Here is a 12,650-nt window from a genome sequence, read left to right as displayed (position 1 = left end):
TTCCCTTTATTTTTAAAAAATATAATTATCGTAAATTTATTGAAATTTGTGTTCTACTTTGGTCCTTTATTTTATCCGATCAGATACCGCTGTTTAAGGTTAATTTATTATGCCCGCTCATTTTTATTTCTGACTTAAAATGCGAAACTAGCTTTCTAAAAAAACACCAAGTGAATTAGGAGCTCTCATGAAATGTATATGGTACGATCCCCATGTTAGTTATTTGACGTTAGCTTCATTTGAAAAATTAATTTTCTAGCCCGTATTTGTTGTTTATTGATAACAAATGGTCATTTGTAAGTGTAATGTTATTAAAAGCATCATAACTCCAGATATGAAACATTTTCAACAGTGCAAGATAAATTTTAAGAAAAATTACTGGTTGTTCAACAGGACGAAGTAATTTTAGCAGCACAATCATTCATCAGCCCCTAAAGCTACTAAACATATATTAATATTCATTGAGAAACATTAGTTTTGGGTCATTGTGGAAATCGCTCATAAGTTAGATGTGAAATTTTCAACGATTAAAATAAGTTTCCCACTAAACTACAGGTTTGTTTATAAAAGCATCAACAGTAGGTTATAAAATGCGACGAAATTTGTTTATAAATAACAGGTTGAATAGCCATTTGGCAAATATGAATGTAGAGAATGAAATAAAATAAAGTAGGTAGAACTTGAAAACATGATAAATTTAGAGACTGAACAATTAACTTTTTCATTAAATCTCTAGCTCGAACGAGGGACTTTCTAAATCCTTTGTTTCGCACAAATTACAACATTACAATCTAGCAGTGTTATTTAACTTCGAAATAGTTTTGAAAAAACGGCTAGTTGAACTTTATGACCAGCTTAAACTTCCGTTGTGATAGTCAAATACCGCTCTTGGAATAGGCACTATCCATCCAACTAATAAAACTGGTTTTACTTTAGTAATTGACCTGGTATGCAAACTTTCAGTCTATCCTTTAATTGGCGTCAGTCAAATAATAGTGATAAAGTGCAATCGACCAGTTATCGAAATTCAGTTTTTCCTCACAGACCTGGTAAGTAGGGCTTTCGTAGCCTCTTTCAAAATGTTATCCCTAAATCCGACACAAGTATAGTCTTCAGTGACTGAGAGTCCATCAATTCTTTCGAGACTTTTCCAATAAAACTACAATAAAAAACATTTACAGTTTGTTGACAAACCTATTCATTTACCCGTAATCCTCTGATCATTTTAAGTCACAATGATCCCAACATTCGGAAATTCGTATTTTGCTTGGTAGATCAGTATCTGGTCTACTGCTCAGAAGAACATCCAAAAATTGCAAGTTCTACACTTATCTTCAGTCGCAAAATAAACTTTACTAACTGGTAGTCATAGTGTAGTGAACAGAATACTAGTTGGGACAATCGAATGTATTTTAGCACGAATTACCACTATCTCACTAAATTCTGATGATCATACAGTCAGCAGTTAATTTGAACAACACATGGGAACAGTTAATTTGAGAAATAACAATCAATTGTCTCAATCCTAACTGTTCCTTCTGCAAATATTAGTCCGTCTTCTCTGATTTCATTGTTCATGCATTTTCGTACCGATTGCACTTCATTCCTGTTCGTTCCTTATCGATCTACCAATATACATTCTATGTCTGACCATCACTATATACTACTTGTGTGGATATAAGTAGACCACACCACAATAGGCCTGTCAACTTTGCTACTAATGTGTAAGATGGTAATTGTATCACTACTATTATAAACATATATCACAATAATATGGTATTATGAAGATTACTCATGCAACGAGCTTTCAGTTATCCAGTGGTGAACCTCTTCGTTAAATCATGTTTTTCAGTTAGACTCATTCAGAGTTTCAGATTTAAGGAGGAATTCTTTAAAACAGACCGTTTATGACTTTACAAAGTAGTAACTTTTGAAGATTATTTCTGTCCGCGGTAAATTTTTGAGGTATGACATAACGTTGAAAACCGGCCTTTAGATGTATTAGCTGAATTGAATCAAATGAGTCGAGTGTGATTCTTCTTACTGTTTGAGAAAACGTCTGTGGTGAAAAGCTTGGACCAGATTGCCAGGTGAAACGGATTTACTTCGAATTCATTCGCTGAGATTTTACAAATATATTATTCCTATTTAATGTCATTAATTCGATGTTCTTAATTTAATGTTTGAATCTAATTAGCACTTAAAGAAACGGAATTATGGTTTCGTTCCGGTCAAGTACCATGATTAAGTCATTTAATTACACATCAGTCTTACCATCTTCGTATATCATTATCAATGTTATATAGTTTCCACCTTTTTAATTTAACAAAAACTTTCTAACTTTATGATTATTTTACGTCACAATATGTTTAGACCACTGAGACTGGAATTCAATGATCTAAATTTCCAACCTTAATTATTATTCTCATTATCAATGATTGTTTTTATGAATAACTTCCATTTTATCATGGTACATCTATAATTTCCTCCTGGTAATTGTTGACAATTCTAATAATGATGATAATCATAATACGGTTGCCGTTGTATTCAACAGTGATCTAACCGTATATATATAAAAATATGAACGAAAAGACTCATTAATTTATTAGTCTAAATATACGTAGTTTAGTTCTTCTTTGTCACCGACTAGATCTGAAATAAAATTCAAAAATAAAGAAAGGAAATGAATGATTCCCTTTTTTTTCTCTCACGAAAAATAGTCTCATGTAATAAAAGCAAAAATAATGAGAAAGAATTTCCATCAGAGAAGTCATTAAAATACTAGTTTAGCAGAAATAATAAAGCTGAAAAGTGGCTGAGTGAAAAGATTGAGAAAATAACTTTACTGTTTATCATACAGAATATTTTTTGACCATATCGTCTAGTCGTTACTGAAAGTTTGGGTTTAATACAAAATTATTGTTACTATGCCTTTTAAAAATCTTTATCCCAACCGGTTGTATCTTCTGGAGGCAATTCTTCTTCTTCTGAATAACTGTCAAAGTTTGATAAATCTGTCGGTGAGGAAATCTGAAGGTTTACAGAGAAACAAACAGTAATTGTATCGCTATACAAAAAAATTTGTAATAAAAGTATATGAATAAATTGTTTTTCATGCTAAACTAGCAAATTAGTTGTATAAACTGTAAAGAATAGTTCATTGTGAGGGTAATATCAGCCACAGAACTATTAAAAACTGCACGAGAATTGTGACAATCGTCACTGTGAACATTTTTTTGATAGTGATGCCGCATAGTCAGTTGACTGAAGTTAAAGATGTGCAACATGGGATTCTGATCCATTGATCTAAACCTGATGCATTCATTATATCTTTGGCGTATTTGTAGGTCCACTACTGTCAAATATTCTCACACCAGGATTAAACAACTTTCCAATGCTTTTTAATTTCCGAGCGTTCTTCGGCTTTTGCCGTTAAATTAATTGGTCGATTCACTAATATTTTAGGGTTTTAGGCAGTTAGAAAGAAACTCAAATAGTCTTCAGACTAAGTGAATTGTATAATTTGCTTTACGATTAATGTATCACTTGTAAGACAACTAACATTCAAATAGTACAGTATGTAGTTTAGTAGTATAAATTATTATAATTAAATGCAGAACCTGTAAATCATTTCGATCAATTATGTGAAGGATGACCACCCAAAGAAACGTATTAGTTTAAAGCTATGCTTTAAGATTAAATTTTGTTCTTGGGTTTTAAAATTACCCGATAGAATGTCACAAATGAACATTTAGTGTTTCATTTTAGTAAGATAACTTTTGATGACCTCACGATTCATCGGACTATCATTGTTTATTTACGAATTATCTCTTCTAAAGATAACTTAGTGAGTTGTTACATTTCACCGTATTCTATAAATATTATCATTTATGAGAAATATTTACTGAAAAGTATCGTACACATGAAACTTTTAGCAAAAGCAACAGAAGACAAGAAAACAATCTAAATACAGTTTGACAATCCATACGGCCTGTGATAATTCAAATTCATATTTAACATAATACTATTGAAAACTAATGAAAAACGTTTATTCTAACAAATGTAGCTGTGATGCCTTTCTTTTAACACTATCGAAGACTGATTTCTTACAGTTGTTGAGTACTAAATGATCCTTAAAAGCTGTGAAAGTTCAAACAATTGTTTTGGTTTATATTGCTTGTTCATAATTTGAAGTTTGTGATTTTGAATTGTAGAAGGATTGACAATTTTGTATATATGTAACCGATTATTATTATTACTATACATATCTTGATCATTTGTAGGTCAAGATATTAACTGATAGTGTAAAGCTCAGATGGTAAGTCCTTCCTAAATGATAACAAAGTCACTTCAAATTTAAACAAAGACATACCTATGATTATTTTCAAAAAATAATATTTTGAAATTCTTCAGTGGAACTTTCCTTACCTAGATCTAAATATACTCTTTGACCTCAACTCAAAGGTATCATGAATTGACATCCTGCTCATTTAGTGTCATATAAAGCATTTTTCCTGAATGTATTACTTATAAAAAAAGTATCAAAATTTGTCATACGCAAATGAACTCACTTTTGGTGTAATAGGAACCTGAATAGTTCTAGCAATAAGCCCGTTCCAGTCGAATCCTTCAAACCATGCATGATTTTTCACTTCTATTATTCCTGATTTTCGAGCACCGAGTCGCTGGGCTGGAGCGTCTCTACAACAATAAGTGAACTGATATATTGTTACAGTTGAATAATTAGTTTTCTAATATGTATATATACATATATATAGTTATGTTCTAATCGCCCTGTCAATTATCACTTGACAAAATCTCCAATCAGCATACCAATTTATATGACCTTATTCTTGTGCTAATCCGGTGACACGTCAACCAGCACTAGCAGCCTTGAGTCAATTCTGAATCCTCATTGGTTCTTTACGCCTAGCCCTGCCTGTCCAGTCAAGGACACAATCTCAGCTTTCAGTGTGTGTATCATGTATTTCAGACATAAACAAGCAAACCAGACCGCATCACACCATGAAATAGAAAATAACAGTTATACACGATCAAGTCAAAAGTGGCCGTGAGTGTGAGAGAGTGTAACTAATAAATCAGGAATAAGTTAAGAAATGTAAATAATATTGCGATCGCCACTAGGTCAAATGTAAGCAATACCAATACATATGGAATTACTACACCACTGTATTCCACCTTCCTCTTCTTCATTTAAAATTTTAAAACATTTCCAAGATATATTTAAAAACAATCTGGTTCTTCATAAATAGTTTAACAATTCAATTAGTCTTCTAAATTCCTAGAACGACTAGGGTGGCCAAATCAATAATCCCCTCATGAAACAAATCTTGAAATCTTCATCGTATAGAATTGCACGCTGACTAAATATCTGACAATATATATTCACATCTAAACGTGAATTATTTATCAGTTAATAAATAAATAAATAATCATGGATACAATTAGAGTTACGTAATAACTAATAGATATTTACTTTTACTCATTGTCTTATACAAAACTATTACGTATATACCGACTAAAATGAACCACAACAGTATTAAAAGAACATTCTTTTTTACCTGCATAACTTTTTAATAAGGCACTGTGCATTTCTTGTAATAGATTTTGGAAATTCAATTGTATTAATTCCTTTAAGTATAATATTGTATATTTTCATCGGGTCGGATGAAGTAAATGGAGGTCTACAATATATGAATTAACATAAAGTACTAATTATCATAATAATAATAATGACAGATAGTTTATTTTCTTTCAATATACATTTTATCAATGAAACTCTCAGAGTTGGTTCGTCATTGGAAAAGTATTTTGATTAAATGTCTTGATATCATTTGTCACTTAATTATGCAATATGAAGAATTGTTGTTTAAAACTTCATTTTCAACGTAGTTATATTGTTTATTTAGTAAACTATTATGTTTGAATTATATAAATTTTGTCACAAGGGGGTTTTGTAGAGACTTTAGTGATTTTATAATTGAATTCATGAGTCAGTTGAAGCTAGACCATCAAGGAAAACCTGGAAGCACTTGAAGGCTGTTTCCTCTTAGTATGAGACTCCTTATCAGTGTATACCCACGATCCACATGAGACCGATAGACCCTGGGTTCGAGTCCTGAGAGGAGGGATCGTGGATGGGCACTTCTGAGGAGTCCCATATTAAGACGAAACGACCGTCCAGTGCTTCCCTGTTTTCAATGGTAATCTAGCTTCAATTGACTCGTGAATTCGACCATAAAATTTTAAAAATTTGTTATTTAATAATGTGACATCATGTCGTCGGAATAGTTTGTAGTACAGTAGCATTTTTACCACTCTCGATATCTTGTTCTGATTATAATTTAAAGAGATATTACAGAGAGAATAGTATTTGTAAAACTCTTAGTGATTGAACATAAAATAAATCGAACGTTTTGTCTACCATTTCGGTCCAAGCGTTTTCAAAGAAAAATGAAAGTCTCTGGATCACACTGCTGAGGGAAATACTGGATTTATGTTCAATCATCAGTATGAGATTATGTAGATTATTATGTTTTTGATTGAGATCATGAACCGATAACCGATAATTACCAAGTTCTCACTAGTGACTAGCTTCGTAAGGAAATGCTCGGAGTTCTAATGAGAAGTCGTGACCAGTGGAGCTAAGCCGTGTCAGGTTAAGACAGGTATCTACCTCAGTACAGTAAAAGATGGGCACGTAATGTCTTGAACTGAATGAAGTTAGATATTAACGCCATTGGAGCTGATTCAGTGATCTAGAGGTTCAACGTTCACGAGTGAGACCTAAGGTCCCGAGTTCGAGTCCCGCATGTGGGGTCCCAGATATGTACTGCCGAGGAGTCTTATGCTAGGACGAAACGGCCGTTCAATGCTTCCAGGTTTTCAATGGTGGTCTAACATCAATCGGTTTATGTCTAATCGTTGAGATTTCTACAAACACAATTTCTTCTTTACTATATTTGCTAATTTGATAGAAATTTTAATAGTAAACGAAATTAACTTCAAATATATCTACTATACGAAGAATGAACAAAATGGTTGTGGTTTCATTTACACATGAGAAAACATGTAATCATATTTTGCAGCTTAAATTCCCAATACTACAAATTGTTTGTGTTAAGATTTTGAGACTATTTTTTCAATACGTTTGTATATAGAGAAATATAATCTCTTTCAAGTTTTCCGAACTCTGTCTCTTAGTAAGAACCGCTGTATAGTTTATTACAGTACGTTTCAAATATTCTTACTTCAAAGAATATATACTTTCGGTAATGTTTGATTTTAATTTTCAGTGAGACTTAATAATTTTGAATGAATTCAAATTTGAACACTCTTTAGAATGAGACAACGTTTTTATAATGGTACTCAATAAAATTGAATGAAACAATAAAAGTAATTGTGAATTCAACTTCACACAACCAAAAGTATTAGATGAAATAATAAATCTCTTCTTTGACTTACGTTCCAGTTAGTAATTCAAACATTAAAATACCAAGTGCCCAAAAATCAACAGTGAAATCATGTCCTTTATTCAGAATCACTTCAGGTGCTACATATTCTGGAGTTCCACAAAATGTCCATGTTTTATTGCCGTATCCGATTCGTTTTGCAAAACCGAAATCAGTCTGAATTTAAAAAATCATTCAATTAAGTTACACAATTCTGAAAATAAGTGTACATTTAATATTAACATTCAAGCTTACATATGCCTTTGTACAGCAAAAACCCAGCTATTCAGAGCTTTATTGCCTTCAGTTAAATACGGTTAATTTCTAAAATACATATTCAAATGCCAATAATTCAAACTCAAATTAAATTTAAACCTTTATCAGATAAAACTCGTATAGTTAACGATCATCAGCTTTTGTGCTTGCATGTCAAATCCAAGATTTAAACAGCCATCTATTGCTAAATTTCCACATGGAAGACGAAAATAGTCAAATAAATAATTGGCTGTTGACACATTTTTCATCAAGACTTGATCACAGTCCAACTTTAATCATCCTAAATTGACGAACAAATCATTCTATGGGGTTTATTCATACGAAAGTGGTCGTTTGAGTACTTTAGCTATAAAGCTAATTTTCAGAAATCGGATTGCAAGATCGTACTGCCGACCCTAGTAAGCTGTTTCCAACCGAAAAGCGGCATTTTTAGGGCCCGAAATGAATAGAAAGTCCACTTGATCCACAGACTGCCAACCCCGTTGTTAGTAAGTTAATTTAACGATAAACGTTTAAAAGCTATCCTAATTGACTGACTGATCACAACAACACTTCCTGATCAAACCAGTAAAAAATGAATTAAGAGCAATCAAGGATTGTCAACAGGCTACATACTTTTAATAGCCTTTAATTTAATTACTTTAAAATGCTAAATAGGCTTACAATCATTATTAACAAACGAGATCAATGATTGTAAGTTGATTATCAACTACAATCAGTTATACAATACTCAAGTGGAATAATAATTACTTTATTAATTAAAATAGTCATCTTTGAAATAAGTAGTTAGAAAATGCTAAAATTAAAACAAGAAGTGTATTTTGCATAATGATGGTCTTAGAACGGAGAGATCATTTCTTTTTAATCAATTACGATAGATTAAATGTAGAAAAAGTTAAACAATTTGAAAGATTTTATTGTTACATTTATTATGCATATACAGTTGGCTACGGTATAAAAAAGTTAGTAAACTGTAGTGGCTTTGCTTCGTTAATCCATCATCTTTGTAAGTGTTATTATGTAAATCCCAACAGTGTTTGAAATCGAAAGGCAATAAGAAGCGACAACCACGGTTTATTAGCGGACAGCACAGATAACACAGTTATACGCATATCTAGCGAATTTGAGCAGAAAGGCGAATGTGTGTATGCAAGCAAATATAGAGGAGAATCTATGGTCAAATGGAATAAGGTGCAGCGAGGCAAGGCAAAAACTAATAATAGGATTCGATTACACAAATACATGGGGAAGAGAATGATTCATCGAGCGATATTTAAGATACCAACATTTAAGCTAGAGAGAGCTATGTGCGTAGTCTATCACATGTGATCACGCCTACTCGTTTATACAGACAAGATAGTGACCATAATAGTACAAAGAAATATGAGAATTATTACTGCTTGAATAACTCTGTTTGTTAAGTTAATAAAATGTCTTGACCGAAATTAACCATAATCGAAGTTGACTGTAGGATAGTTGTTATAATATTTGATTAATCCAAATAAATCCCGTTGATTATGATAGTAAGGTTTATACTCATCTATTTGTTTCTCACATAACGATGAATCAATAGACGAAATGAACTACTTCTCATATTTTCGATTTTATACATTATATGCACAACACAGTATATTGTAGATCAACCTGATGAAGTTATTTACAACCATAATGAAAACTTCATAACCATCTCATTCGAGAAAGAGGAAGAAACACTATCAGAATCAACCAAACATGTACACAATATACACATTATGCATAACTTTCCATGTCCAAAATGTATGTAGGAATGTTTATATGAATATATATATTTTTTCAAATCAAAAGTAAAAATTCCTCCTATTAATAATTAATTCTATATATCAAACTAAATAAAATGATAACCATACACTAGCCAGATTATTTTACTGATATAGAGTAGGAATTCACTTGGTATTGTTTGTTTAAATCTTCCCATTGTTATTTAGGACTGCAATTGATCAGTCTCTTATTGGCATATGTGCATACTGTGTGTATTGCCTCGATATAGCCTTAATTCACAAGCATTATAAGCAAAGATGGACAATAGCTAGCAGTGGAATCCATTGCTAACCACTATCCATTGTTATAATAAATTAAATAATTTAATTTATGAAATTTCTTTATTGAATTGTAATTGAATAGAATTATTTGATAGAACATTTTTTGGTTGTTTTTCTTTTGGATCAGAACATATTTCTATTTGTTTACAAGAAAAAAGAAACTCTTCTACAATGTTTCCTATGTATTCTGTTAACGTTCAGAGTTCAACTCTGTGTGTATATGATAAATAATCATTCCTACTGTTTCATCATAAACTAAATTTTAATGTGTTTTTAATTACTATGTAGCGATTTCAATAATCCCTAGTTTTTTTCCAGTTATTTAATATTTTGCTTAAGTATACAATTTATAGTCCACCTAGAAGATGTCAATAATATATTCAGTTTTTTAAGAAAAATAAGTCTGCTGAGAAACAGTTTGATGTTGTATGAATTACTGTAACTTTGTAAGCAAAGATGGAAAGTAGCTTGTAGTGAAATCCAGAACGCGCGTTTCGTCCTATTCGAGACTCTTCAGCTGGATGTACCTGCACTCCATTGCATAAGCAGGTGGCTATCAGGACTCAGTAGCTAAATGGATAACGAGATGGCGTTTGAAGCGAAAGGTACTAGGTTCGAGTCACAGAGTGAACATCAACTCTGAGATGTTGGTACATCCAGCTGACGATTACCAAAGAGGACGAAACGCGCGTCATCGATTCCACTGCTAGCCACTATCAATCATTGCTTATAAAGCTTGTGACCTAAGGCACTATCAAAGCAGTCCACACAGGATGCACATATGCCAACAAGAGACTGATGAATAGCAGTCTTAAATAACAATAGGAAGATACAAGTAAATAACATCAAGTGAATTTATTTTAATTTTATTCTACTGAAAATTTATAGCTTACAACCATATCAGGTTGAAGTATACTACTAAGAAAAGTATTTCAGCAGCTAAAACAAAACTCAGTTTTGTCCTTGCTAGCAAAAGAAAATTAAAATCATAGTTTACATAGAGGATTAACCTTGCCTAGACAACCATTGAAAATAAGCAAACACTAAACAACCTTTATATCCAATATGAGAAACATTAGCAGCAGTTTATGTGATCTTTTAGTTAATCACTCTTCTCGAGGTCTGAATACGTTGCGTTCCATTAATAGTAGAGTGATAGATGCCCATTAGTGAGGAGTCACATTTTGGGATGAAACAGGTTAACTTATGATGCAACCTATAAAACTCAACAATCTTTACAATCAACTAAGATTATTCAGGTTTTGTAAATGACTTGTCGTTTATAGGAATAAATTTATCATTCATGTGATCAATATCAATACGAAACCATTGGAAGAAAATGTAAGAGTTTTGAAACTTTGTACCCAGTTTATGGTCAAATAACATATATTGAATTATATGAGTATAGATCAGAAGGGATTTTGTGGAGAATTTAGTATTTTCATAGTTGAAATCATGAGTCAATTGAAGTTGGGCCACCATGGAAAACCTGGAAGCACTGGACGGCCGTTTCGTCCTATTATGGGACTCCTCAGTAGTGCGCATCCACGATCCCGCACTCGCAAGATTCGAACCCAGGACCTACCAGTATCGAGCCGGAGCCCTTAACCGATAGACCACTGAGCCGGCATCCAACGGTGTTAATATCTAACTTCAACCAATCCACGATTTTGAGCGACCGTTCACTAATTGTCTTCAGTGAGTTGATATCTCTACAACAGACTTGGTAGAACTCCACTGGTCACTGCTTCCCACTAGAACTCAAGGAAATATCTCTTGAAGTCAGTCACTAGTGAGCATATGATTATAGATCAGAGGGGGTTTTGTGGAGAATTTAATATTTTCATAGTTGAAATCATGAGTCAATCATGAGTTGGATGCCAGCTCAGTAGTCTATCGGTTAAATGCTCTGGTGTGAGACTGGTAGGTCCTGGGTTCGAATCTCGCGAGTGCGGGATCGTGGATGCGCACTGCTGAGGAGTCCCATAATAGGACGAAACGGCCGTCCAGTGCTTCCAGGTTTTCCATGGTGGCCCAACTTCAATTGACTCATGATGTCAATTATATGAGTATGTCAGATGCATAACAGACAACATGAAATAATTAAATAATTATGATTAGAAGTAAATAAATAATACTCATCATACTGGTGTCGAATAAGAAATTTTCAATCTATTCATCTTGTAATGTTGACTATGTAAATGGGAAATAAGAGTGATTAGTTAATGAGCTTTATTTTGTAAGTGTAATTAATTTTTAGTTAGCCTTATGATCTGATTCCCAATTTGGTCGTATGAATGGTCGATTGTCAAAATATTCATCTTGTCTGTCCTCGTATGTAATACATGACTTAATCCGCGCTGGTAATAACGGAGTTAAATAAGTCAAATACGAGAATGGATTTTATATATATATATATATATATATATATATATATATATATGGACAGGAAATCAGAAGTATGAAGCGAATAGAAGAAATCGAAACGAAAATGACACGCATTGGAGATGGCAGGTACGTCAACTTGCTTTAATAAAGCGTTAATCAATATTCATAGCCAGATAAAAATAAATTACAGGCATGTGATGAATAAGATAAAAAGTGTACACACACACGCTCATATAAAAATAGTCAGGGTTGATAAGTGAATAACTAACAAGGTGTAAATGTGCCTCATGATGGGTAGGTAAATTGGCTTGTCCTGAAGCTATAATAAGGTATATGGGCTTAACATATCAACCGACAACACAATTTCTTGAGAAGAAAATTCTTAATGTAAAGACATCCTTCTCATACCTCATTGTCGACATATTCATCATATTTA

The 12,650-nt window shown here is 32.5% G+C and overlaps 1 protein-coding gene across 1 annotated transcript in view; it reads right to left on the bottom strand.

The window, feature by feature from the left end:
* Positions 1 to 2,934: 2,934 nt before the first annotated feature.
* Positions 2,935 to 12,650, bottom strand: part of Smp_168670 (cGMP-dependent protein kinase,putative) — a gene marked incomplete at both ends in the record, with an annotated part of 73,013 nt that continues 63,297 nt past the window's right edge. Inside the window, 4 exons of the mRNA XM_018790950.1 lie at positions 2,935 to 3,030; positions 4,572 to 4,701; positions 5,583 to 5,705; positions 7,486 to 7,649. Coding sequence (XP_018645828.1) covers positions 2,935 to 3,030; positions 4,572 to 4,701; positions 5,583 to 5,705; positions 7,486 to 7,649 — 513 coding nt within the window. The remainder of the gene's footprint in view (positions 3,031 to 4,571; positions 4,702 to 5,582; positions 5,706 to 7,485; positions 7,650 to 12,650) is intronic.

Source organism: Schistosoma mansoni (genome assembly GCF_000237925.1).
Source record: "Schistosoma mansoni, WGS project CABG00000000 data, chromosome W unplaced supercontig 0231, strain Puerto Rico, whole genome shotgun sequence".
Taxonomy (NCBI): domain Eukaryota; kingdom Metazoa; phylum Platyhelminthes; class Trematoda; order Strigeidida; family Schistosomatidae; genus Schistosoma; species Schistosoma mansoni.
The sequence above is the reverse complement of the archived record's forward strand: the minus strand, read 5'-3'. Positions and strand labels throughout refer to the sequence as shown.